Here is a 23978-nt window from a genome sequence, read left to right as displayed (position 1 = left end):
TGAGTAATTTCACCTTGCTTAACGTCACTCCGGACTGGCCCAGATTGTGACTGATGGGTTGTGCACGCCTTCCAGCAGGTGGAGACTGAGAATTCTGATTGAACAGAGTGTGCCAATAAGAGCCCTTGCTAGGTAGAGAAAGATCCATTAATCTCAGTCTCCAGCAGGTGGAAGGTGGTGAGCCCTTCAATCTCTCTGAATTTCTCTTTTTTCCCCTTTCTTAACTTTGGTGAGTCCTTTATTTTTCCCTTACTTCTGAGCGCCTGGGCTGTATACGTGTTATCTGGAGGCTGAGGCCTGCGGAGGCCTATTCCAGCCTTGGGGGTGTTACACCCAGGTGGCCGGGTCTCCCCCACCCCTCCCTTTCACAGTCTTCATTGGTGTGCTTATTGAGCCGTAGCCTCTTCAGGGGAAGAATGTCTAGGCAGGGAGAGGCAGTCGTTTTCTCTTGGTACAAAAGAGAACTTAAGTGTCAGCAAAGTTTATTTTAAAAAAAAAAGTTTGCAATTTGGGGAATTCTCCTTTGTTTTCACAGGCAAACCGGCTCTCCTGTGCTTGTTTTTCGGCTGCTCTCTCCGCCTTCCTGCCAGAGTACCCAATTACAAAATAAATAAAAGGAGCACACCGCGGCTTCATCATGGATGAGAAGCTCCAGCGCTGCTCAGTTTGTCAGCGCCGCGGTTTGGGCTCAAGCAGCGCTCCTAAATTCTGCACTGCTGTCGAGGGAACCCCAGAGTCCGGGTCCTTCGCAAGTGCACTCTGCAACAGACAAGGAGGTGGCAAAAGAAAGTTGGTGGTCCTGATTTCAGCTTGAACCGCAGCCATTTTGTTGGCTCTTGCAGGGCAGGTAGAGCTCCCTGTGTTCTGTGCCAGTTCTTGCTCCCTAAGTTCTTTCTGAGGGTAATTCCCGCGTTTCTGCGAAGGTAGAGGGTGGCTTTCACCCAGAATTTGTCCTACAAATGCACAGAGTCTTTATGCTTCAGCAGGCTTCCTCTTCTCCTGGGACTTAAGGAAAGAGACCCTCAGAGGGTCAGCTCTGCTAGATGGGCCAGAGACGCTTGGGCTTTGGAGGATGACCTACGTCTGACCCGGACTTAGACATGTCAGCATTAGAGGACCAGGATTTCTCTCAGGCAATTTGGATGAGGATCCTGGTCCGGGGGATTCAGAAGCTGATCCCTTTATTCCTGGTGAGAGGATCTTTCACAAAGAGGACTTGCAGAAGTTAATTTCTTTGGTTTCTTTCACCTTATGTTTTGAGGATGAAGACGCTCCTGCTTCAGAGCCACGCAAGGTGGACTTATTAATCAAAGAGGTCTGTAAGCCAGGCAGGACTTTTCCTATGCATCAGGACATCAGAGATGTCATTCAGGCACAGTGGGATGTTTGTGACGCAGGCTTCAGACCAGCTAAATCCATGGTATGTCTATCCAGTTCCTGAGTGGATGCAGTGGTGTCAGCGGTCACCGAGCGAATACTGCGCCTGTCGATGAGGGCATGTTGCTGAGGGACGTGTAAGACTACTGTATGGAGTTGTTGCTGAAAAGTAGCTTCGATGTGTCGGCCTTAGCTGCGCAAGTGGTCATCTGTGGTTCCCTAGTGGCCAGAGCGTGCTTTCGGTGGTCAGAAAGGATCCTTGATAGGTCTTCGGATGATTTATTATCCATTGTTCCTTGTCATCAAGCAGATGAATCCATTACGAGTGGGTTGTGTCCATCAACCAGCAGGGGGAGATAGAGAGCACTGAAAAACCATAGTGCCTCATGACCAGCTAGCTCCATCTGCCTCTTCAGTATTCTCTATCTCCCCAGCAGGATGGACGCAGCTTACTCAGCTCCTTCAGAAAATCTGCCTGGGGTGGCTCCTGTGCTGTTGCCAGTTGTAGCAGGAGTGTTGTGGCTGGTGGTGCCCACTTTAAAGGCACATAGGTACGCCCTTTCCCTGCCTTACCTGGCCCCCGATGTGGATGTAGACACATAGGCAAGCCCTGTCCCTGTCTTTGCCCACGCTGTGGATGCAGGCACATAGGTTCGCCTTTTCACTGCCTTTCCCACACTACTGATTCTCTGGAGTGGAAAAATTTGCCTCTTGCGCTGTTGCCTCTAACTTTCCTCACAGCGTTAAAAAAAAAAGTCGCGTCACGCTGTAGCGCTGCGATCCCCGAAAAGAGGCTTTCTTCTGATTGTGCAGCGGATCGGAGCTCTGTGGACTCGGTCTGGTGAGGTAAGAGCATTTTGTAGCTCCTCCGGGGAGGGCCCGCGCTCGGGACGATTATGGCACGAATCCGCCATTTTGAATTTCCCGCCGTTTTCAGTGATGGCTGCGGAGGTTGTTAAGCGCTGTTCCCATTGTGGCAAGTGCAGATCAGCATCAGGGCTCTGTAAATCGTGCTCTTCTGACGTCAGAGCCGGTCCGAGCATGGCGAGCGAGGGTTTTTCCAGCTCCGTGGAGATGGCAGCGGGCGCCATTTTGGAACAGCATGGCGCTACCCCCGCTGAGGTGGAGGGGTTTGAGGCTGGAGGGGAGCCTCATATGGAGGCTAATATGAGAGCTATTAACCCCGGACTGGAACCGGGAGACCAGGGTGAGCCATTCTCCCCTGAGTTTGTTTTGCTGCTGCATAAAGCATTTATGTTAAAAAGAGCTCTCCCACAGGGGTCTCAATCGGCCCGGCTGCCTGTGTCCCCTCCAGTGGAGCCCGGCCTTGAATTGTCATCAGGTGTGTTTTCCCCTGACAGCTGGCCGCAGGACAAGCGCAGAAGGATGGATTCCCCTTCAGAGAGTGGGCCCCCCCCCCGGTCGGGATGTGAGGAGTCTGAGGGGTCTGGCAGGCCCTCGTGGTCTGGAGAGCCAGAAGAAGGTGCAGGATTGCCATTGGATCCAGATGATCCTTCCGCGGTGAGAATTTTCCACCGTGATGAGCTGCCAGCGCTTATTTCTAATGCATTGCAGGCCCTCTCTATTGAAGATCCTGCGAGTGCTGAAGTCTCCTCTGCTAATCCGAGGATGACAAATATTAAGAAGCCTGCTTGAGCCTTTTCTTTGCATGATTCCATCCAAGAGCTTATTTTAGCTCAATGGGCTGACCCAGAGGGGCCTTGAAAGTTGCCAGGGCTATGGGGCAATTATACCCTCTAAGTGAGGAGCATTTGGCGCGCCTAGCAGTGCCTAAAGTGGATGCCCTAGTCACGGCTGTGACACAGAGAACTACCCTCCCAGTTGAAGGAGGAGTTGCCTTGAATCAGCTATAAAGCGGCCCTTTGAGATTTCAGGCCTGTCCTTACGGGCGTCTGCATGCAGCTGTTACGCTGCCCGAGCCTGCCTCGCTTGGTTACAACAGGTAGTGGAACAGCCCAGAGATGGAGCGGAGCCCCTTGCGGAGGTGGCACCGCAGATGGAGTCGGCCTTGTCTTTCTTGGCTGACGCCCTTTATGATCTGGTCAGAGCTTTGGCTAAGCAGATGGCTGTGGCGGTGGTGGCTCGCTGTCTGTTGTGGCTACGACATTGGGCGGTAGACATGGCCTCTAAGCAAAGGTTGGTGAAGTTGCCCTTTCAAGGCCTTCTCCTATTTGGTGAGGAGCTGGAGAACATTGTTAAAGGTCTGGGGGATGCTAAAACCCAGCGCTTACCCGAGGAAAAGCCGCGGCCTTCCTCCAAGGGTCAGGCGGTTCCCTCCTCTTACAGACCTCGCTTCCGTGAAGTTCGAAGGTACCGCCCGGGGCGTTCTGCTGGGTTTACTTCACATGCCCGTTTTCAGCAGAGGCTCTCCTTTCGCTCGGACAAATGTTCCGCAGCAGCAGGCTCAAGGCCTGGAGTTCAAAGGTGACCCTCTTAATGATGGTGCACCGGCCCTCTCCTCGCTCCCTGTTATAGGAGGACAATTTTCCCTCTTTCACGAGGAGTGGGCCAAGATTTCCTCAGATCAATGGGTTTTGGACCTGATCAGAGATGGCTACAGAATAGAATTCAATGCCCCGGTGAGGGACGTGTTTGTGGAGTCCCAATGCGGTTCTGCCGCCAAAAGGATGGCGGTAGAGGAGACCTTGCACGACTTGATTCACATAGAGGTGGTCTCCCCGGTGCTTCCCTCCGAGCTCTAGCTGTTACTCCATTTACTTTGTGGTGCTGCGAAAAGGAGGGTCTTTTCGGCCCATCCTAGACTTAACAGTAGTCAACAAGTCCCTAAGAGTGCTCCGTCATTGTGGCGGTACAGCCAGGAGAGTTTCTCACGTCTCTGGACCTGAAAGAAGCTTACTTGCACATTCCTATTTTGCCCCCGCACCAGAGGTTTCTGCGGTTTGCGGTGATGGGAAAACATTTTCAGTTTCGGGTCTTGCCTTTTGGCCTCGCCACAGCTCCCTGAACCTTCTCAAAGGTTATGGTGGTAGTAGTAGCTGCTTTTCTCAGGCGAGAGGGTATCCGGGTGCACCCGTACCTAGACGACTGGCTCATGAGAGCGGACTCGGCAGTGGAGAGTCATCAGATAACAGCCAGAGTGGTCTCAGAACTTCAATCTGTGGGCTGGGTCGTCAATTTGGCCAAAAGTCACCTGACCCCCTCTCAATCTGTAGAATATTTGGGGGTCCGGTTCGACACAGCCTCGGGGTATGTGTTTCTACCTGAGCAAAGGCGGTCGGTGCAAGCTTCAGAACCAGGTCTGTCTGCTCCTGAGGATGCTGCGCCTGCGAGCTTGGGACATAATCCAGCTGTTGGGGTCGATGACGGCCACTTTGGAAGTGGTGCCATGGGCGAGAGCGCACCTGAGACCTCTGCAGTGTTCCCTGCTTCAACAGTGGTCTCCAGTATCTCAGGATTATCAATGCAGACTCATGTGGCTCCCTGCGGCCCGACTCAGTATGGAGTGGTGGCTCTCAGACAGCATGCTGCGGCGAGGAATGCCACTAGCCCTCCCCCCCCCCCCCCCCCCCCCCCGATTGGTGCCTGGTGGTAACAGATGCCAGCCTGAAGGGCTGGGGTGCACATTGCCGGGGAAGGCATGCCCAGGGTCTTTGGACACCCAAGGAGTCGGAGTGGTCCATCAATCGCTTGGAGTTGAAAGCGATATTCCAGGTGCTTCTGGCTTTTCAATTGACCCTGGAAGGATTGGCTGTCAGAGTTCTGTTGGACAACACGACAGCAGTGGCCTACATAAATCGACAAGATGACACTCAATGTCAAGCACTGGCCGCAGAGGCCGCTCAGATATGCCACTGGGCCGAGCTACATCTGCAGTTTCTGTCAGCTCACATTGCAGGTCAGAGCAACGTGCAAGCCGATTATCTAAGCAGGTATCAAATCGACCCAGCGGAGTGGGAACTTGCAGACGTATTCATGCAGATCTGTGCCAAATGGGGGACGCCCATAGCGGATCTTATGGCCTCAAGCGCAAATGCCAAAGTCCCGTGCTTCTACAGCAGATGGAGAGATCCTCGCTCGGCGGGGTTGGATGCCTTGGCTCAACCCTGGCCTCAGGGCCTCCTGTATGTGTTCTCTCCGTGGCCCTTGATAGGGCGAGTAATCCTGCGGATTCGGCTCCACCAAGGAGATGTGGTTCTCATTGCCCCGGATTGGCCCGGGATGCCGTGGTATGCGGACCTCCGGCGGATGCTGGTAGAGGCTCCCCTGCCGTTACCTCTGGTACCGAATCTGTTGTCACTGGAAGCGGTAACCATGGAGGACGCCTGCTGCTTTGGTCTTACGGCATGGCTATTGAGAGGGTGCAATTGAGAGACGAGGGTTATTCCAGTAAAGTCATTTCAACTCTCTTACAGGCCCGCAGGCGTTCCACTTCCGTGGCTTATGCCAGGATTTGGCTCCATTTTGGGGCTTGGTGCGCTTCTAAAGCGATCACACCCATGCGGGCTTCTATCTTGCCGATACTTGACTTTTTGCAGGATGGTTTACAAAAAGGCCTTGCCTATAATTCCCTGCGTGTTCAAGTGGCAGCCTTAGCATGTTTTCGAGGGAAGGTCGCAGGCCTTTCTCTGGCTGCTTGTCCGGATGTGGCACGGTTTCTCAGAGGGGTGTTTCAGCTCCGTGCTCCCGTGCAAGCTCCGTGTCCGGCCTGGAACGTGGGGTTAGTTTTAAAGGCCCTTCAGTGTTCGCCCTTCGAGCTGCTTATACGAGCTTCGGAGAAGGATGTGACCCTAAAGACGGTCTTTTTGGTGGTCATTGCATCGGTGAGACGGGTGTCTGAGCTCCAGGCGCTGTCCTTTCGAGACCCATTTCTGCAGTTCTCAGAGTCCGGAGTTATGGTACGTACTGTGCCGTCCTTCATGCCTAAGGTGGTTTCAGTGTTTCACCTAAACCAGCCTATTTTCCTGCCCTTCTTTTCTAAAGAGGAGTTTCCAGAATACTTTGGGCAATTGCACCTCCTAGATGTGCGAAGGGCTCTGTTGCAGTATCTGCGCATGTCAAATGCCCTTCGGACCTCTGACCATCTTTTTGTTCTTTTGTCAGGTCCACGCAGAGGGTCTCCAGCGTCTAAAGCCACTATAGCCCATTGGCTCAAGGAAGCTATTTTTTCAGCATATCTGCTGTCTGGCCGGCCTCTGCCTGAAGCCTTTAAGGCACATTCCACAAGAGCAATTTCCTCTTACTGGGCTGAAACTGGAGCGCACTCTCTTCAAGAGATATGTAGTGCAGCTACTTGGGCTTCTAAACTCTTTTGCCCGACATTACAGGCTGGATGTGGCTGCCAGGAGAGACGCGCATTTTGGAGCACAAGTGCTGGCGCGTGGTGTGGCTTGTTCCCATCCTATCTAGGGATTGCTTTGTTACATCCTACTCGTAATGGATTAATCTGCTTGATGACAAGGAAGGGAAAATTAGGTTCTTACCATGATAATTTTCTTTCCTTTAGTCATAGCAGATGAAGCCATGAGCCCTCCTTGAGTGGTTCATTATGCGATTCATGTTACTTTTATGTTCAGTTTTTCCTGTAGATATGTTCCCTCATTGGGAGAAGTTGGAAAACAGTCTTCAGGATTTCTGTTCTGTTTACATTAGGTTGAGTTCGTCCCTCCTTTGAATTGTTGCTCCTGTTCTGGGGCGTTCATCCGCTGTGAGGAAAGTTCATGTTATTATATGTGGCAGTGTCACACTGCTTTGGAAGCTTCAAATACTGAAGAAGCAGATGGAGCTAGCTGGCCATGAGGCACTATGGTTTTTCAGTGCTCTCTATTTCCCCCTGCTGGTTGATAGACACAACCCACTCGTTATGGATTCATCTGCTATGACTAAAGGAAAGAAAATTACCAAGGTAAGAACCTAATTTTCCCATGCTGAGGTGGCTAAACGCGAGGTGGGTTCATCTTTCCTGGCCGATGCTTTGTATGATCTCTTGCAGGCTTCTGCCAAGTCTATTGCCCTGGGAGTAGCTTCGATGAGGTCTCTTTGGCTTCGAGGCTGGGTGGCGGATGTGGCCTTGAAGTCTAAGCTCAGTAAGTTTCTCTTTCGGGGCTTGTTATTCGGGGAGGACCTTGATAAGTTAGTCCATAGTTTGGGGGAAAACTAAGGTCCTGAGACTTCCCAGAGATAGACCTAAGTCCTATGGGCACACCTTGTTTTCCAGTCGGGGTTGTGAATTTTGTCGCTTTCGGGCGAATAAACTTAGACTTTGAGGTCCCACTTTTTTTTCCAGAGGTCCCAGTCCTTTCGGAGCGCTCGCAGAGGGGGCAGAGACTCGGGGAGTTTTTTCCAATCCCTTGCTCGTTCCTTCCAATGAAGGTGTCCAGGCCAAGCCTTTAGTGTCTGTGGGAGCATGTTTGGCGCAGGTTTACTTGAGGTGGGCCCAAATCACCTCCGACCAGTGGGTTCTGGAGGTTATTTAAGAAGGTTACACCTTAGAATTTGCGCACCCTCTGTCGAACGTATTTCTGGAGTCCCCTTGTCAGTCTTGTCTCAAAGCGGATGTCGTCCGGGATACTCTAGAAAGGCTTCTCAACCTCCAAGCTATTTGTCCAGTCTCCTCTGTGGAGCTCAGACAGGATGCTATTTCATTTATTTTGTTGTCCCCAGAAAGGAAGGCTCTTGCAGACCCATTTCAGACCTCAAGGCAGTCAACCGGGTGCTCAAGGTCTCCTCCTTTCGTATGGAAACACTGCAGTCAGTCATAGTAGCTGTACGGTCTGGAGAGTTTTTGACGGCCTTAGAGCTCACTGAGGTCTATCTCCATGTTCCGATTCACCCCTTTTCTGCGCTTTGCAATTCTTAGCCAGGACTTTAAGTTTCGGGCGTTGCCCTTTGGTCTGGCAATGGCTCCACGCACTTTCACCAAAGTAATGGTGATAGTTGCAGCAGCCCTCAGGAGGGACGAGATTCTAGTTGATCCTTATGTAGACAATTTGGCAGATCAGAGCGAAATCGTACAAGTCTTCAAGTCACAGAGAGGGCAGTCAGTTCCCTCCAGTCCCTCAGATGGGTGGTCAGTGCGCAGAAGAGTCGGCTACAGCCTTCTCAGTCCTTGGAATATCTAAGAGTGTGCTTCGACACTCAGAGAGGTCAAGTGTTCCTTACCCAAGACAGGACGTTGCAGATGTTGATTTGTCGGTTTCTTCAGTCTGCGCTCCCATGTGCGCGGGATTATCTGCAGGTTTTAGGTTCCATTGCGGCAACAATAGAGGTGGTGCCAAGGGCCAGGGCACATATGAGATCTCAACTGTCTCTTCTCTCCAGGTGGTCACTCCAGAGGGACATCTGGAGCGAGGCAGGCTTCACTGGTGGCTCTGGACATTGTTTGTCTAGGGGGATGCCTCTGGAGACTCTGCAGTGGATAGTTGTCATGATGGACGCCAGTCTTGCAGGCTGGGGAGTTCATTGTTGGGGTCAGTATGCCCACGCCCTTGGGTCACAGGAGGAGGCATATTGCTCGATCAGTCTCTTGACGAGCAGAGCAATACGTTTGGCTCTCCAAGTGTTCTGTCCTCTACTGGAAGGTGCATCAATCCGCATCCTGTCAGACATCGCCACAGCCATGGCCTATGTCAACCGTCAAGGAGGAACTCGAAGTCTGCGTTAAAGCAGGAAATGGCTCGGCTCATGAGCTGGGCAGTCACATCTGGAGCCCCTCTCAGCAGCTCATGTAGCGGGAGTGGAGAATGTTCAGGCGGAGTTTTTCAGTCGTACCACTCTGGATCCCGGGGAGTGGGCTGTCAGCGACAATGCATTTCGGATAGTGGTGGACCACTGGGGGCTTCTGGTCATGGACGTCTTTACGCAAAGGTCCCGCAGTTCTTCAGCTGCCGAAAGGATCCAAAAGCACAGGAGCCGATGCACTTCTACAGCCCTGGCCGTCTGATCTTCTGTATGCTTTTTCGTGACCCCTGATAGGTCTGCTTCAGAGGATAGAGTCGCATCCAGGTTGCATGATCTTGTTAGCGCCAGATTGACCCCGCAGGTCCTGGTATGCCGACCTCTGGTGTCTGCTCATTGAGCCTCCTCTCAAACTTTCCAGAGATCCCGGTTTGTTGGTCCAGGTTTCGGTGGTTTATCCAGACCCGGCTTGATTTTGTCTTTTGAGCAGGCGCAGCTAACTAAGAGAGGTTATTTAGTGAGTGTCGTCTCCACTATGCTTCGCTCGAGACATCGTTCCACTTCTTTTAACTATGTCAGGACGTGGAGACTGAAGCATAGTGTGCCGACTTGGATTTCTTGCCCTTTTGGGCTACAGTGGCTTAGATCCTGGAGTTTTTGCAGCGGGGTTTGGAAAAAGGTTTAATGCTCTCTTCGCTTAAGGTCCAGGTGGTAGCCTTATCCTGTTTCAGGGGGGCGTTTTCAGGGGAAGTCGCTAGCATCTCATCCAGATATAGTCCGTTTTTTAAGGGGGGGGGGGGGGCGCATGTCTAGCAAGTCCACCCTCGCGGATGATTTTTCCTTTGTGGGATCTTAACCTTTCTCTCTGCTCTTTTGAGCCTTAGGCAACCTGTACCTTGAAGGATTTGACTCTCCAAGTAGTTTTTCTGGTGGCCATAGCCTCAGCTAGTAGGGTGTTTGAGTTGCAAGCCCTTTCTTGCCAGTCACCGTTTTTGGAGTTTGCTAAAGATTGGAGAGAGAGGAAGGGACTGGCCATAAAATCACTCAGTTTCATGTCTCAGTCCATGGTTTTGCCGGTTCTAGGCTCGTCTTCCGGATCGGAAGAGCAGCGTCACCTGAAGTGTCTGGATAGCAAGCGAGTTCTTGAGCATTACTTGAAGATTACAGATGAGTTCCATCAGACAGATCATCTGTGTTAATTGGGGGGTGCTTGCAGGAGGTTAGCGGCTTCTAAACTTACTCTGTCAAGGTGGCTTAAGGAGATGATTGCTTCCATTTACCTCCTGGTGGAAAGGTTGGTCCCTGATGACATGAAAGCTCACTGTAATAGGGGACAGGTGGTTTCTTGGGCCGAACGCTGTCTGATTCTGCTGTGAGAGATCTGCAGGGCGGCAACCTGGTCCTCTTTGCATTCCTTCTCTAAGCATTACCAATTGGATGTACAGAGTCATCAGGATGCAGCTTTTGGAGCGCAAGTTCTCACAGTGGGTTTGCTGGGATCCTGCCCATGAATTTTACTGCTTTGTTACTTCCCATCAGTCACAATCTGGGCCGGTCCAGTGGGATGCTAAGGAAGGAGAACTTAGGCCTTCTAATTTGCTTTCTTTTAGTCCCTCCAGACCGGCCCAGAACCCTCCCATTCCTGTTTGCTGTTGTTGTAGTTACAACAAGTTTTGAGCTATCTTCCTAAGGAGAGTTGTGTTGTCCGTTTATTGTCCTTTGATATTATTAAAAAAAAAAAAAAGTCAAAATGAGAACATTGGATTCCTGGACAGGTTTCTGCAGTGCTGTTAGTGCCTTTCTGTGGGCAGGCACAATCAGCATCTGGCACAGGCTTGGTGGTAGTCTGGTTCTGATGGCTGCTCAGGTTCCCAGGTGCACAGAATTTGTCTCTGTCTTTCTCCTGCTTTAGTATGATATACTGGATTTTTCTCTACCTAGCAAGGGCTATTATTGGCTGACTATGTTCAATCAGAATTCTCTGTGTCCACCTGCTGGAAATCATGCAGAACCCATCAGCCACAATCTGGGCTGGACCGGAGGGACTAAAGGAAAGCAAATTAGCAGGTAAGGCCTAATTTCTCCTTATTGCTTGGAGAGGGATCCCTGATAGATGATAGGTCTGGATAGTTGGTCCTTTGGAACTTCTTTGATATGTAGAATCCAACCTCATACGCATTTTATTACTATTGGCTTTTAAAAATGAAAAAAATATTTGGCCTGTTCCTGATAGTGGCACCTCTTTTGTCACATGTCCCCCCCCCCCCCCCCCTTTTTTATAACTGATGTAACTAGCTAGCAGAAACATCTGTGAGGACCTAGGGGACAAGAAGGATGTTGAGAAAATCAAGTTATTCACTTGTAGCGGGTCCTTCTTTTATGGACAGCAAGTTTCCTTAAGACTAAAGAGATCTTGCACAGTAGGTTAGAGCTGTAACTTTTACTTGTGCACAGTTGTCCACGTAAAGCTTCCAGTTGAGATCCACAAAATGAAAGTTAAAAAAAAAAAAAAAAAAAAGCATTGCCATACTGGGATAGGCCAAAGGTCCATCAAGTCCAGCATCCTGTTTCCAATAGTTGTCAATCCAGGTTACAAGTACCTGGCAAGATCTCAAAATGGTACAATACATTTTATGCTGTTTATCCTAGAAATAAGCAGTGGATTTTCCCCAAATCCATCTTAATGGCTTATGGACTTGAAGCTATCCAAACCTTTTTTAAACCCCGCTAAACATTGCTTTTACCACATTCTCTGGCTACAAATTCCAGAGTTTAATTACACATTGAGTGAAGAAGTACTTTCTCCATTTTTTGTTTTAAATTTTCTACTTTGTAGCTTCATGGCATGCCCCCTAGTCTTAGTGATTTTGGAAAGAGTAAACAAGTAATTAACGTCTACCCATCCACTCCACTCATTATTTTATAGACCTCTGTCATATCTCCCCTCAGCTGTCTTTTCTCCAAGCTGAAGAGCCGTAGCCGCTTTAGTCTTTCCTCATAGGGAAGTCGTCCCATCCCCTTTATCAATTTCATCACTCTTCTGTGTAGCTTTTCTAGTTCCACTATAACTTTTTTGAAATGTGGTAACTAGAATTGCACACAGTATTCGAGATGCGGTTGTACCATGGAGCAATACAAAGTCGTCATAACATCCTCATTTTTGTTTTCCGTTCCTTTCCTAATAATACCTAACATTCTATTTCCTTTCTTAGCCACCGCTGCACGCTGAACAGAGGGTTTCAACATATCTTAGCTTGAAGCAATGATTTCCAAACTTTTTACTATGGCGGAACTCCTAAAAATATTTTTCCATACACCAGGGAACCTTCAATTTATATAAACATATGTTTATACAACAGATTCTACGATCTTCTTGAAAAGCTCAGTTTGGGAATCACTGGATTGGATGGTTGGAGAACAAAACTGGTTCTGGCAGAAAGATCAAGGAGCTGTATCAGCTTTTGGCAGGGTGGTTAATTATTCCTAGAGCCAATATAAATATGTTTGTTATGATCTACTTCCTTAAATATTAAATTATATTTTTTGGTTGAAAGAGTAAATAGCCAAAACAAGTATATAAATACAAGTCACCAAATGAACAGGCCAGAAACAGCAAACACATTAGCCCTATGAATGTAACCGAACAGAATGCTCTCTTAACAAGTTAACAGCAAATAATTTTTTGAATAATACCAGCCTCCCTCATAACTTACATACCCCAAACTACAACATCCCACACCCCAACCTTTTCCTCTCCCCCATCTATAAATACAAGTTTCCCACACTCTAAAGCTGTAGAGTTCTGAGTATTCCTTGTAAAGTCTATGTATCTAATGTGTTCAAAAAGGTGGAACACACTGTCATTGATAAAGTAGCCAGATAGGAAGTCCACACTTTGAGAAATTGTTTTTTTAGCCCTTGGCCCTCGTGTGTCCACAGTAAAATGCTGCATAAGCAGGAGCTCGTACATTTGATTTCTTTGTTGCATGATGGTAGGTGCCTGGTCCTTAATCCATTGGAAAATGATACAATGCTTGACAATCAAAACTGCTTTCCAAAGAAATAATGAAACTTGAGTGCCCTCCTGTTTGTTAGCCATGTTGTCCAGGAGGCAACGCTGTGGTGTTGGTTCTCACTGACGGTCATACACATGTCCATGCTGCAACCACAATAACCCTCAAAATCGGCGAATAGGGGCACAATCCCTTGGAAAATGATACAATGCTTGACAATCAAAACTGCTTTCCAAAGAAATAATGAAACTTGAGTGCCCTCCTGTTTGTTAGCCATGTTGTCCAGGAGGCAACGCTGTGGTGTTGGTTCTCACTGACGGTCATACACATGTCCATGCTGCAACCACAATAACCCTCAAAATCGGCGAATAGGGGCACAATCCCATACACAGTGTTTATAGGACATACCCAGTGTGCCACATTTGAGACAAGATCCATCTATCAAGAGACCCATCTTTTTGCACGAGAGGGATGTATATATTTGCATATAAGAAACTTGTAGTGCAGCTCTCAAGTGGGTAGAACCCAGGGTTTTCTGAAAACCATCATAATAACTGCCCATTAAGCATTTGTCACCAGCTGGGGCCAATGCTCACTATAGCTGGATTCTTCAAAATCAATCCAAGATGCTCAAAACAGAGTATACATTATGATGCAAATGTCTAAGCTTACCATTCTGAACTGAACTGTAAAATTCAAAAATTAATTGCAGATTGATAGCAGTGTTCTTTTGTGGTCTGCTCTGAGCTGTTTTTCTTTTTCTTTTGCAGGCTAATCCAGATCCTAACCTCTGTCTTGGAGTGTTTGGCCTGAGTTTGTATACCACCGAGAGAGACCTGCGTGAAGTGTTTTCTCGTTATGGACCTTTGAGTGGTGTTAATGTGGTTTATGATCAGAGAACTGGAAGGTCCAGAGGATTTGCTTTTGTCTATTTTGAAAGAATAGATGATTCAAAAGAGGTAATTTCTATGCTTCTGAATTTTTTTCATCTCTTCCTTTCCCCCCACCCCTCACTGGAACAAGGTGGTACTTGAGCAGCTAGCCTAAGACCTTCCTTTCAGGACCATGGTATTCCTGTGCCAGTTGGTTCCACATGTTTCAGAGCCCCCCTCTATAGAGACGAATCTTACACTCTAGGCTAACTGTGGTGTGGTGATTTGGCTTTTTTTCTTCTACTTCTTTGTTAAACTTGCACAGTTGCTTGCTTTAGAGTTGGTTAAGTTATTGCTCTTGGACTGGATTTGTGGACTCTGTTCTAGAGCATTCTTTATACCAAAAAAGGATTGGTCCTTATGCCTGCCTGATACCTTTGTGGTATGTTACGTGATTGATTCTATCATATCCCCTGGCCCCAGATTTTTGCTTTCCTCTAAGATGTACATATTTCCTGAGCACTAGCAGGATAATAAGCCCTCACTGATGGGTGGTGATGCCCAGTGAAGTTTGGTATGGTAGAAAGTCTAGCACTTTTTGTTTTTGTTCTTTAATGGAGCCAGATATGGGTTCTGGTAAAGTGATTTTTCATTCAGGTCACCTCAGATTTTCTGCCTATTTCTCTTAGATGTTTTAGCTGCGTTAACATTTTTTTTTTTTTTTAGTGCTGCTGCATCAAGTAGCATGAATTAGGGTTTTGAACATAGAGCTATTTGATGTAACATTTCTACCTTTTTGGTTTTTACAGCACTAGGGGAAAGGTGCCTACAGTTTCAGCAAGTGAGGGTCATGGACAATCTGTGCATGCATTGTGTAGCTCAAGCACAATACCTCCAGCTGCATCAAGTGCCAAAATATGATGCCTAGAGGGCTTTATAATGTCGATACCATAAGGATTAGCTCTTCAGTTTGAGGGACCCAGAAGCTGTATGAAGATGTGGTGATGCGTCAGCTCCAAATTTTTTGACGTGCTGCTGAGTTTTTTTTTTTTTTCCCTCCTCCACATGATTTTCCAGCTTTTCTATAAGTACCTACTAATCCTCTCTTGCACCCTAATCTTCACCAAAAATTATTCTACTCTGGTTTGTGAATGGAATGTATTCAGTAGACACTCATTGCACCTGCATTAGGTGCTTGGAACCTGACAAGTATCCCACACTGTTACAAATGTGGTCAAATGTTCCCCATGGCTCACTGCTTCAGGGCCTACAAAATGAAAGCAGTCTATTCATCCTCGTAAGATGTCTCTCCATCTCCCCCCCCTTCCAAAAAAAAATCCCATGGATTAATACAGCAGGTTCTAGATTCCCCCATCGATGGGTGGAGAGAGCAGAGATTGGTTTGCTTCTAGAAGTTATTTTGAAAGGAATTGTGCCATAGAAAAAATCATCATAGTGATAATGATGATTCTGAGACGTTTGATCTTAATATGCTACCCTTTAATGCCAAAAGCAGCTGTTGTGGTACAAGAACCAATTCCTCAATATTGAAAGCCATAGTGAGGAGTGGCCTAGTGGTTAGGGTGGTGGACTTTGGTTCTGAGGAACTGAGTTCGATTCCCACTTCAGGCACAGGCAGCTCCTTGTGACTGTGGGCAAGTCACTTAACCCTCCATTGCCCCAGGTACAAAATAAGTACCTTTATACAATATGTAAGCTGCATTGAGCCTGCCATGGGTGGGAAAGCGCGGGGTACAAATGTAACAAAAATAAAATAGTTCAGGCAGCCTCATCAGCACAAGTGCCAGATTTGATGCACTTTAATATTGCACCAGATCCATAATGAAACAATAGTGTTCATTCTTGCATTGCTAATTCTTCATTAGGTCCTTTTTTCAGTATTCATCACTGTTTAGGATTGCCCCAAAGAACTTCTTTTGTGAAAGATAGAAGTAAACCTCCCAGCAGATGCTAAATAAGTCTTGGTAATAGAGCTTCTACATGGTGAATTACATTTCCTGCATGGTGATTTTGCTATCTTTCCCTGTTAGACCTATGGTTCTGGAGTAGCATTGAACTGAACTGTGTCATATAGGATGGTATGCTTCCTGTTCATTGGAGCTTGGGGTGTTTAGGCTGCCTTTCTGCCTATTCTAGGGGTATACCTGGTTTTGCCAGGTCCCTCCCCACTCCTGCTGTTTCCTTCTCATGTTTTCTCCTTCCTCACAGATTTGGTTTAAAAAGAAATACAGTGCTTACCTTGTGCAGAGCTTGCTACTTATGTCAGAGGAACGGACAAGATTTTGGTGGTGCCAGTTAGAGCAGATTTTGGTGCGAGTACAGCTTTAAATTCTCCTGCCTTGATCGTAGGCATTGTTGTCGATGGAGGCCTGCATGGTATAAGTGAGGATACTTGCAGGGCCATGACTTGGTCATCACTGCATTTCTTTGCGAAGCACTACAGGGTTGACATTCTAGTCAGAGACCAGATTGCTTTTGTCAGAGCAGTAATTCATGGGGCCTTGTCATCCTCCTTATGAGATTGTGCTTGGGTGCATTCCATCTGTTCAGACTGTCATGGCAAGGATGATAAGGAAAGAGAAACTTATTCATACCTGTTGATTTCCTTGCCCTAATATCTGCCACACCAGTCAGAGATTTGTCCTGGAACATTTTGGCTATACTGGACTGTGACATAACAGTGGGTTTTAAGCTTGTAAACTGCCTTAATTATTTCTTAAAGTGTATTTCTCTAGTCTGACCAGCAGTTGGTGCATGTTTATGTTTAAAGCTGTTACAGAGAACTGACTGTTCCCTCTTTACGGTAAGAGGTAACTTGCAGTGATGTGACCAGCTATTTTTAAAACTTGTTCTGGACTCTGGCCCAGGAGCTCAATTCATTTAGAATGTACTGGCTTTTTCTCCAGTCTTAGCCAGGGAGAAAAGGGAAGGATCTAGTAAACAAATGTTTAGTTCGTGTTATAATTGATCCGTATTTCAGTTATCTGTTACTGTTTGCATCTTTTCTGATCATTGTTCTAATTTTTTGTATGACAGACATTAGTTTATTGCCTCTGCTTGTCTCGACTGACAATCCTGGTGTTTTGTGTGTTGGTTCTGTGAGTGCTTTCTGGGAACTGTGGGACCACTTTGAATGTGGCCCCCAGTAACCTAGAAATCACTGAGGAACACCTTGAGAGTGGTAGACTCACTCAGAGGCAGTTGGGACCCAGTCGGTGGGAGGAGAGTGCTAATGTAGGGCGTAAGTGCTGTGCTGGGGATAGACCCTCTAAGTGGCTATGGAGTAACCCCAGGCAGGTGGCTAGGCTTTTTGTGACTGGGACTCATTGGGTTCCCTGTTTCTCTCTCTGTTGGTGATTAGGTAACGTTCTTAAATTCTTTATGCTGCAGTGGTAGATAGGGCTTGAGTGTGGCACAGAGGACCTTAAACTGCTTTGACATAAGCCTCTGTATACTGGTGATGTCACTAGAAAATTGTTTCCATTTGCTGGTAGGAAAGGGACACAACTCGGTTCAGACCAGTGTGACAGGACTTGAGAAAAGGAAATTAACAGGTATGAATACATTTTTCCATTTATAAGTCCTTTAATATAGCTTTTCCTTATTGTCCATGTCCAGCCAGTCCAAATGAGTGCCTTATGTCCACAGGAGGAGAAAGCTTTATTATTTTTTTAGAGAGTTGACTTCCCCTTATTGGGGAGTAGTACTGCCTTTAGCTCCTCAGTATTTTCTCTCATCTCCACCAGATTGTAGATATGTGGCTTGGTGCAGCAGTTACAAATCTCGAAAGACTAAGCCTAGATTAGTAGTGAAGTATAGACAGTGAGGAAGATGCTGTGGGTTATAGTGCTTTGGATAAAGCAGGGAGCGTTCATAATAAACCTGATGAGATCACACAACTTAACAGAGCATTATCAGGATTTATATACCAGGCGGCCTGTACCAGACTCTCACGTGTTGGGGTCCTTTTTAGATAGGGCAGATCTACCTCAAAGCAGACAATTAAAAGTTTAACACGCTGCTCTGCTCCCGAGATAGATTGCTTTTCTGGGGAGTTTTACAAAATCATGCACTTACATATATGGGGTTCGTTGCTGGCTTACCATCAATCCATTGAAAATACTGCTTTAGAGTCCTTACTACTGTAATCCCCCAGGGGTACTTTCATGTGCTGAGGGGCCCTCTTGTGGCTCTTGTCCAGCATCACACTTTGCCTCTGAGAAAGGCTCAGAGACAAGTCTCCTCTATGGCAGCCTGTAGTTCTAGTCTCAATTGGGGCTCCTCTTTCACTCAGGGTGACGGTTCTTCATTTATCATCATTTCGTAGAATCCTTCTCTGATGTATCCTCGGGTAACAGATCACCTTTCTGGTACACCTGATGTGCCCCCTGTCACCTTTCTTGGGAATATAACCCTGGTTTCTCAGCTTTCACAAATATGCAAATTAGATGCACCAGATGCAAATCCACTTTATTAGCACACTGCTCTAGTCTTGTGGGGAACAACTTCTTTCCAGCAACAGTTCCTCTGGCTTTCCTCAACTGAGCCCACTTATTTGGGAGATCTGGGTCTTAGTTTAAAACAGCCTCCTCCCCTGTCACTCACTTTAACTTTACAGTCCTGTCCTCCACCCTATGGCTGTTAGTCCACTTCAAATAATACTCAGTTCCATTACTACCATAGCCAGGTAAGTACCTTCTGGGTTTTAGAGGGAACCTTCTCTCTCAGCTTCCAGTGGGTCTCCTCCAGCTTTCTCATTCTGGCTTCAGGCGCCATTCATTTCAGGTCCCCATCTCCTCTCTCTTTTTCTTCTTGGAGGGTGCTCTTTATAGGGTGGCTAATAATTCTCCCCACCTCTTTAGGCCCCTCCCCCTGGTTCTAGAAAGGTCCAGAACTCTCCACCTTTCCCTCACCTAGTCTGAGAGCGCCCCCTGGTGGCCTCTTCAGAGAAGGGCAGGTCCTATATCATGAGCAGCCCCTAGCTGTCCCTTTAGGTCATTACATGGACGTATCCCTTTTGGGTCCCTCTAGTGACCATATCAGGGCATTTTCCAGACTTTTCCCTGGGACAGCGCCCTCTGGCGGCCTCCTTAGGCTAGGGCAGTCCTCTGTTTATCACATTACCTAAACCAGGAAAATCACGGGAGGACCAGGACTCATACCGCCCTATCAATGATCAATGTAGATGTTAAACTTTAATGAGAGTGCTAGCGACAGGATTGTCAAACCATCTCCCAGACTTGGTAGGTCCATCTCAAATGGGGTTAATTAAACAAAGGTAATTTGTATTAAATACATGCAAAGTTCTTTTAAGCATTTTAAGTTTGACCAAGTATACTGGGGCTACCTCTTTAAGGTTTTGGATAGGGTGGGCAGTCGGGGATGGTATTTAAAGGCGATAAGGTCTCTTTACGAGTGCCCAAAAGTACACTGGATAGTAAACGAGGGATGGTCACCATTAAGACATTCAGAGAGGAACAAGGCAGGTTGTTCCCTTTCTCCCTTATTTTTTGATCTTCACTAGAACCTCTGCTAAAGCTGTTAAACTCTACACCTGATATCTTGGGAGTACATATTAATGGTTATCAGATAAAAGCCATGGCCTATGCAAGTAACATTATGGTGGTGTTGGCTTTGCCGGAACAATCTTTACTACCCCCCCCCCCCCCCCCCCCCCCCCCCCCCTTGCTGTCACTAGTTAATCATTTTGGGGCACTATCAGGCTTCACTGTAAATTATAGTAAGTCTAGAGCTATACCATTACATCCATTCATTAGACAGAAGGGAGAGTTTCCTTTTCTTTGAGAGGATCTAGCATTGCGTTACTTGGGGGTTCTTATCCCAATTGATGTGTCTTAGTACCAGATTAATGTGGCCCCTTTACTGGAGGAAACGAAAAATAAGTTAACCTTGTGGCGGGCTCGTTCAATATGCTTCTAGCCCTTAAGTGGCTTTACATTTTTCAGCAATTGCTGCTATTCTTAAGAAGAGGAGCACCTTTTAAACAAACTTGCAGGGTTATCTTTGGAGAGGCAAGAGATTCCTGCTTGCCGCTGGCGACGATCCAGACTCCTAAAGCACACTGAGGAATGGGTCTTTTAAATATCAGATATCAAGGTGGCCAGCGTCATATTAATGACTGGTTTAGGGACATGGAACATTTTCTATTACTTCTGTAGCAACTACTTTGGTGCCTGGTAAATATTTTATTCACATTCTACATACCTCCAGTGAGTTGCCGCCTAATCTGCTTTCTGCTTATCCTTTGCTTAAGACCTTGAGAATGGTGTGGCGATGGATTTGTAAGCACTCACAGTTCTCTAAGGTGACACCCTATCATTGAAGGATAACCCTGTCTTCCCTTTGGGTCAGGTTAATAGTATATTTCCCACATGGGTCAGAAATGGTCTTCATTACCTGCTACAGGCCATTAATGAGGAGGGACAATTGAGATATTTTGTCACTCTGCAAAAGGATTTTCAGTTGCAGCCTATTCATCATCATTTTGCTTATCTTCAGGTACACCATTGTGTCCTCATTACCTTGGACTGATCTGATTGAAGATGTGGCGAAGACACTGAGGGAGGGCTATACACTGGGATCTCAGACATGTGCAGTTAGCCTTCCTCTTCCAGTATTTGAAGAATTGTAGCCCTGGTGAAATAGGTGTTCAGTGGATTTACAATGTACATTGACTGGAACGGCTTCAAGCTTTCATACTACATTTGCATACCTTCCCTGTCTATGGTGCATTGAGAATTACTGTATAACTTTGCCCTGAGACTTATATTTTTTTTATATATTGGGCATATAAAGCTACTATAAGTGTAACTGCAGATTGCAGTAAGTGTGGAGGGTCACCAGCAACTCTTGTCACATGTTTTGGCACTGTCCAGTAACAGCTTGTTTTTGAGGTGTGGACCTGCAGGCCGTGGAGGCCTTCTGGGACTGTATGGTTGCACAGGATTTGCAAATGCTGTTTGGTGGTTGTACCTACTCAACAATCTGTCCATCAGGCCTTAAATTTATACAGCAAGCAATATTGTTTGGGTTCAAACCTATCTTGACATGGTTGGTAGCTACTGGCCCAACTGTACAACATTGGCGCACACTTTTGTTGGTGCAGCTGCGATCAGAGAGGTAAAGGATTACAACTTTGGATGATGGTCCGGGTCACAAATTTCAAGAGACGGGAACCCTTTTGACTGACTTTATCAGTTATAAAATTTTTGACTCTAGGTTCGTAGATTACAGGAGATGGAGGAGCTGGGATGGGGAGTGTGTTGTATTTTTGGTTTCATGTACCTGCTATGGCTGTCACTGATTCTGAACCTTTGTATGTTTTTTGCAGTTACAATGGAGCTCTTTGATAAAAATGATTTAAACAAAAAATACATAAATGGAGCATGCTGAGCTTTCTCCCCTCCCCCCCCCCTTTTTTTTTTCTCCCTGAGGAAGTGTTGCGTGCAGAGGAAGCCTCTCTGTGTAAGTGAACAATTGGGAGAGTTGGTGTCTTAAAACTTGGGATAGAAGAAAACTTGTAGGTTTATTGACAAAATCTGTATAAATTCTTTTTTTGTGGAATTAAGTTTATTAGCTTGTTTAAAGGGTTTAAACTTGGTTGTTCTGCCCTAGAACATAAATGCTATTAAATAAGTTAGATTATCAGATCTAACTGCATCTCACACCATATGAACAATCATGTTCTTTCTTCACAGGAAAAAAATGGTTGTGGTGCAAATCTTCATAAGATCGCCCTTATTTTCTAAATTTCTGTTTATTTTTCTTATTATTTTACATCTAATGATATGCCAGTGTTGGTTAAGTAAAGTAGATATGCATTTTAGCACAAACTTATCTTTGAAAAGCGGCAGCATTCAATCGCAGGAGAACCTCCACCGACGTGGCCAGGTTTCGCAACAAGCTTTCTCAAGGAAGAGAGAGGCTCTGTACAAGAAAAACATTTCATGAAGTTTATTGCAAAAAGCAGTAAAAGATGTAAAATACAGCTGAACAAAAAGCATCGCAGATTCTTACCATAGCATATTTCATGTACTCCTGCATAGAGAAGATGGCCGTAGCGTCTCAACGCAGAACTATCTATTAATAGACTACAGCTGATACTGAAGCAAGCACACGGATTGGATAAAAAACAAAACCTATTCAACCAATCCTGTTAAAGCAAAGATCACCAATCAATTTCTAACTTAAGTCCTTCAGAGTAAAGCGTCGTAAGTTGAAAAATCCACCGCTGTTCTTTGAAGTTTAATAACTGAGCAATGTTACCACCCTCCCACCCTACAGAAACATGATCAATAATTCTCCATCTAATATCTGTAAGGGAATGATGAAAATCTAGCCAGTGCTGTACTAATGGAGCAGAGATTACCTGATTTTTAATTCTGGACTTATGCTCATTAAGATGTGATTTTATAAGTCTACTTGGTGTGAGATGCAGTTAGATCTGATGATCTCCATAAAAAAATTAAAATTGCTTGGCAATGCAGTTGTATGAAATTTATGTGTAAAATTCAAATGTTTGGGACATTTTGTTAATTTTTTGGATACTAGTCCCCACATGGTCTATTTTGGTGGGCTTTAATTGGAATATTAAATAAGTTAGAGCAAGGGTACTAGATGGTGTGTCAGAAAGAGCTAGGAGATGACTTTGAAATAGTAAGCTCTTGATTCCTTTAACAAAGTTACAAAGGGGTTACTAGCCAGTGTGTCAGAGCTAGGAGATGACTTTGAAATCGTAATCTCTTGATTTCCTTAACGATCACATGTGCCTGCTTCCCCCCCCCCCCCCCCCCCCCCCCCCCCCCACCCCACCCGATGGAGGTAGTGGAGAAACAAACAGTGGTGGAATTGAAAAGGCATGGAATGAAAACAGGATATCTAACTAGAAAATGAATGGTATGAAAAAACACAACTTAAATGGATGTGTGTGTTTGCATATCAAGTGCTGTTTAGATGGTGACTGGCTGAAACATTTAAGGCTGGTGCTGGACATGCTTGTACGGTATGAGTCCTGCATATGGCAATCCGGTTTGGGATGGGCTGGCGAGGGTTTTGACGGAAACTCCAGTAATTTGGCATGTGAGAGCAGTGCCGGGCAGACTTCTACAATATCGCACAAATTACAAGACTGATTTGGATAGGCTGGTGTGGTCTTTAACTGCAGCTCCAGTAGTTCAGACATAAGGACAGAGCCAGGCAGACCTCTGTGGTCTTTGTCCCAGAAACACCAGAGAGAGACCATGTTCAAGTATAGAATATTACGTTCATTGTTGATTTAATCTCTATGATTCCCTAATGTGTCTGTTCCACACGAACCTTATCTTACCACAACAACACTTTGTATTTGTTATACCGGAGTCGGCGAACGCCTCTCTGGTACTATGTAAGCCACATTGAACCTGCAAATAGGTGGAATACAAATGTAACAAAATAAAAAAATAATGGATGTGACTGTTGGGCAGACTGGGTGGACCTTTCAGGTCTTTATCTGCTGTCACTTACTATGTTACTATGCTTTCATGGGAGAGTACAAAGCAGGGAGCCAAGTAATTGAAATCACCGTAACTGCTTCCTAATTCTGCTTTACCCGATCCCCAAATATCACTGCCATCAGCCCAAGTTGGTAATGTTTCAGATCTGTTCCCCACCCCCTCCCCCAGTAGGATATCAGTATCCTGCATACTGAACCTACATGGGCTTGCTGCACTGTGAAATGTGGATTGCTGTTCCCTCCCCTAGAGCCAAAATTGCTGCTGCCAGCCCAGTAATGTGGAGCCCTGCTTTCTCCTCTGTGGCCTTGAACACTGCAGAGGAGGTGGAGGTGGCCTTAGCCCCTCCCCTTCTTCAGTCTGTCTTCTGACAATTCTAGAAAGAAGAAAAGAAAGAACCAACACCTCATGGAAGAGAGATCAAATAAACCACACACATTGAGGAGATAGTCACCTTGTAGAACCAGTCTTCATTCCAACCAGTGTAAGCAGCACAAAAGTGATGACCCGAGGTGGCCGTGTTTCGGCAT

General features: G+C 46.4%; 1 protein-coding gene across 2 annotated transcripts in view; it reads left to right on the top strand.

The window, feature by feature from the left end:
* The window catches only part of TRA2A (transformer 2 alpha homolog), a 140987-nt gene that overhangs the window by 60564 nt on the left and 56445 nt on the right, over window positions 1-23978 (top strand). For both annotated transcript variants that reach the window (XM_030201850.1, XM_030201840.1), the window contains exon 4: window positions 13817-14005. In XM_030201850.1, the coding sequence (XP_030057710.1) occupies window positions 13817-14005 (189 nt within the window). The remainder of the gene's footprint in view (window positions 1-13816; window positions 14006-23978) is intronic.

This window comes from Microcaecilia unicolor, chromosome 1, assembly GCF_901765095.1.
Source record: "Microcaecilia unicolor chromosome 1, aMicUni1.1, whole genome shotgun sequence".
Classification (NCBI taxonomy): Eukaryota; Metazoa; Chordata; class Amphibia; order Gymnophiona; family Siphonopidae; genus Microcaecilia; species Microcaecilia unicolor.
Note: the sequence above shows the minus strand (reverse complement) of the source record. Positions and strands in the feature narration are given on the sequence as shown.